This window comes from Eurytemora carolleeae, unplaced genomic scaffold, assembly GCF_000591075.1.
Source record: "Eurytemora carolleeae unplaced genomic scaffold, Eaff_2.0 scaffold616, whole genome shotgun sequence".
NCBI classification, from domain to species: Eukaryota; Metazoa; Arthropoda; class Copepoda; order Calanoida; family Temoridae; genus Eurytemora; species Eurytemora carolleeae.
This window is the reverse complement of record NW_019396576.1, coordinates 169,697-174,203: the sequence shown is the minus strand read 5'-3', so window position 1 is coordinate 174,203 and position 4,507 is coordinate 169,697. Positions and strand designations below refer to the sequence as shown.

Below are 4,507 nucleotides of genomic sequence, written 5' to 3'. Positions count from 1 at the left end.
ATCAGGTATAGTTAACAAGAGAAAAGATAAAGTTGAAAACTGTTGATCCAAATAAATACACTAGTTCACATGGAGGGACGGATACAGTGGGCCTCAGATTTATTTACTAGGTTACCAAAAACCAAAAATTCGTTCACAAGGTTTGGTGTCAAAATATTTGTCGTTCAAGATCAGTTTTTACTCTGGACGTTGGCCATTTAGCAAGTTTAATTTGTTGGGACACCCTATAAACGTCACTAGTCGGAATATTTATTAAGTTTATCTTTCAAATTCTTTTCTCATCGTTACTTTTACGCAAAGTAATAAAACGTATTGTTTACTGAAAAATGTTAAGATAACGTTAAGTACATATTTGAAAACATTCATTTCTAGAATGTACAATGTACATTTACACAGTTCACCTTAAAGATTGTTATAAAGAAAAGTCGCTATGATTAAGAAAATTGAAAAGAATCTGTCATTTCAATTTATACTGTTGTACTGTTCTTTTTATACTGTTGTTTAGAGTTAGAGTTGCATCAGTTATATTAGTTATATTCTAGCTGAAGAGCCCGGCGTTGCCCGTGGAATAAAAAATTTGAAAAAAAAATCTTTTAAATTTCGACAAATTAAAAAAGAATTGAATAACACCCAGGCTACCCATGAGTGTCCGTAAAAAAAATTCAGCTCAATCGGTCCAGTCGTTTGGCCGGTTATACGCAACACATATATACGAATGTCTTGTTTTATTATATAGATAGATAGATATTAGTTAAGAGTTATATTACTTATATTAGTTATATAGTTATATTTATATTTTTAATATCTATGTACAGGACAAGGTGGCTGCAGTACGTATAGCTGCTACTGTTGTACTATCGAATATAATCCAACTACAGGATACGGAACTTAACAACTACCTCAATGGAGAACTAGCAGATAAGGTACAGTGGTCATGAAGTACAAACTTAAGATTTGTTTGAATATTTTTTGCTTATTGCATCATGATACCAATTTTTAAAATTTCTGTTAAGATATTTTCAATCAAACCATAATCTGAAGCAAGATTTAAATATTTGATATTCTAGTTGGCGCACAGTACACATTGGAATCGAAGACAAACATTCGGAGTTTTATGTAGCGAGCTGGTCATCAGTATACCTTACTCATCCTTCTCCCAGGTATACAATCCCTTTAGTCATCCTGCTCCTAGGTATACAATCCCTTTACTCATCCTTCTCCTAGGCATACAATCCCTTTACTCGTCCTTCTCCTAGGTATACAATCCCTTTACTCATCCTTCTCCTAGGCATACAATCCCTTTACTCATCCTTCTCCCAGATATACAATCCCTTTACTCATTCTTCTCCTAGATATACAATCCCTTTACTCATCCTTCTCCCAGGTATACAATCCCTTAACTCATCCTTCTCCTAGGTATACAATCCCTTTACTCATCCTTCTCCTAGGTATGCAATCCCTTTACTCATCCTTCTCCCGGGTATGCAATCCCTTTACTCATCCTTCTCCCAGGTATACAATCCCTTTACTCATCCTTCTCCTAGGTATGCAATACCTTTACTCATCCTTCTCCCAGGTATACAATCCCTTAACTCGTCCTTCTCCCAGGTATACAATCCCTTTACTCATCCTTTCCTTCTCCCAGGTATACAATCCCTTTACTCATCCTTTCCTTCTCCCAGGTATACAATCCCTTTACTCATCCTTTCCTTCTCCCAGGTATGCAATCCCTTTACTCATCCTTCTCCCGGGTATGCAATCCCTTTACTCATCCTTTTCCCAGGTATACAATCCCTTTAATCATCCTTCTCCCAAGTATACAATCCCTTTAATCATCATTCTCCTAGATATATAATCCCTTTACTCACCCTTCTCCCAGGTATACAATCCCTTTAATCAAAGAAGAAATCAGAAGATATAGTTGAAGTAAGATTCTCTTAATAATACTGAGAAACGATACATAATCTAAACGATAAAAAAAAATCCAAAATTTCCAACATATCTGTTTTATAATTATGTTCTTATTAGGATTTGCTCCCGCATTTATTGGATTTGAGTTGGGATCGGGTTCCTAATGTGAGAATGCAGGTTGCAAAAGTTCTAGGATACTCTCTTCCAGATGGTAATATATTTATTATTATTTTCACTATTTTTCAATAATTATTTTTTATTATTAATATTAATATTTTAATTTTCTTATATTTTTCTCTTTGTTCAGAATACTACGATGATGAGAGTTTGGCCTCACATGACCTCATTGTACAGGCTTTAAATCAATTGTCCAGAGACGATGATTCAGATGTGAGAGAGGCTGCGGCCTCTGGGCACAGGGTCAACAACTGTCCTCCTCCTGTACAGATGGAGGTTGTGGTGGCCGGGGAAGAAGAAGCGGGCGTGTCTGGTTCCCCCAGCTGGGCGGAGATCGCTGCTAAATAAATCTTTTGTCTTGGATTTAGTTTTATTTGTTCAAAATTTGTCCATATTTCATTCTGCTGGGTTTTGTGNATTTAAACAAATATTATCCGAGATAATTTATAATCGGAACAGGGTTTACAATACATTTCGAATCGTTCTAATAAATAGAATACTGGATTACTGGTGCCATTTTTTACCAAAACCGTAGTAGACTGCGATAGTAGGAAGAGGGCGAGAGATGTTAGTCGCTGTGATTTCATTATTTTCCTACACATTATACGCAATTTTTAGAAATATACAAAGAATTATACGCATTTTTTATTTAGTTGGAAGTTAGAGAGATGTCTATTTTATTTTGGTAGCAATAATCTGGAGTAGCCAAGTTCCTAGTAACATAAAACTAGTATGAATTGTTTAGATATAATACAGTTAAACCTTAAATAAGCCATACATCGAAAGAATCCAAAATTAAATTGTCAAGACGACATTTAATAAATTCTTTCGATGTATGGCTCATTTAGGGTTTAACTGTATATTTTCTCAAGTTCACTTTTACTAGTATCCTTAAAATTTAATTCGAAATTTTGAGGCTGCTAAAAAATATTTTGGACAGCTTGTAAACCTACTTTTCTCACGAGCTCGTCAATTACGTGAATTCTTGAATTTATAGTTAATGCAGAAAGATTTAAGTTCTTAAATTAAAAGTTCTAAGGTCGTCAAGTCTGCTACGTTAATGACAATCTCGTAAACATGGCTGATTAAATAAAGCAGATTTTCTGAAGCATTTCATTCTGCCAAATATTTAAATACTTTTCGAAATGTCGTCGTTGGTATCTTCGTCGTTTAATTCATAGATTAATAACAATACAGATAGATCACTAAACGTCGTCTTTTCACAATAACCTTGAGGCCGAAGCCCACAGAAGTTCCGCGCAGGCAGCGTCAAATTACAAGTCAGCGAGAGAGCATACGCTGCCTGCGCGGAACTCTTTTGGGCGTTCACAAAGTCAATTTATACGAAGACAATTCTGACCGCACATTGCACAGATTATTACGTTATATTTTGCTAACTTTTATTCATTTTAAAAGAAAACAATAAATAGAATAATCGCATGCACCATGTAATACTACTACTTCAACAACGTTTTTTAAATGAATCATTTCTATAACAAACAAAATCTCATGAAAATATATTGCCTTGACATGACACTTAAGGTGAATAGTTTTGGATTCTTCCATATACTACAGGGTGTCCCACGAAACATGACAATAGCAAGACGACTTGGAAGTCGTCTTTGGTATTTGAATTTATTTGTGACATTTAGTCTTGTATCTACTTTAACATATATGATTCTTGAAACAATTATCACATAATTCTCATAGCCCTGGCATTTCCAAAAAGTGGTCTGCGTTTTTTGTGCTTTCAATATTACCGGAGATATAAAGATCGTTTGGTTCAGATTTCAATTTTGTTAAATAAAAGCAAAATTGTCGAAATCTGAACGAAATTCTTCATATCTCGGGCAATATTGAAAGCACAAAAAGGCAGACCACATTTTGGAAATGGCAGGACAAGGGAAATTTTTTGAATATTATCTCTAGAAATTTACTTCTAAAATTAGGTTGACAAATAAACGCAGCAAATTATATCAAAAATCAAGACGACATTCAAGACGTCCTGCATACTGTCATGTTTCGTGGGACACCCTGTATATTAGATATTAAAGACTTTTTGCAGTTTATTTAGTTTTTAAAAACTTTACGCAAATATACTTTACTTAAAAAATCAATTTTACTATGAATATAAAATATTCATTATTATTCTCTCTGGTAACAAACAACTTGACATATTTGGGAAGAAAACATTTTTAACTATTCACCAACTGTTATGTTTCGTGGGACACTGCATATTTTCGTTCATAAACACAGGAAGTGAGAGAAGATTATAAATGTTGTCTTTTACTACACATCAATGCTTATAGCCTACAAAGGGAGAGTGCAAGCGCTGTGGCTAGAACCAGAACCTAGAACAGGGTTGGAAGCTATATAAGGGCAATGATTTTGACATTCTTATTGATTGGGAAAGAGGCCT

At 34.4% G+C, this 4,507-nt stretch overlaps 1 protein-coding gene across 2 annotated transcripts in view; it reads left to right on the top strand.

Moving 5' to 3' along the window:
* The window catches only part of LOC111705785 (serine/threonine-protein phosphatase 4 regulatory subunit 1), a gene marked incomplete at its 5' end in the record, with an annotated part of 23,082 nt that extends 20,631 nt beyond the window's left edge, over window positions 1-2,451 (top strand). For both annotated transcript variants that reach the window (XM_023478452.1, XM_023478451.1), the window contains 4 exon segments: window positions 810-923; window positions 1,068-1,160; window positions 2,029-2,122; window positions 2,219-2,451. In XM_023478452.1, coding sequence (XP_023334220.1) covers window positions 810-923; window positions 1,068-1,160; window positions 2,029-2,122; window positions 2,219-2,436 — 519 coding nt within the window.
* Between the last annotated feature and the right edge of the window lie 2,056 nt (window positions 2,452-4,507).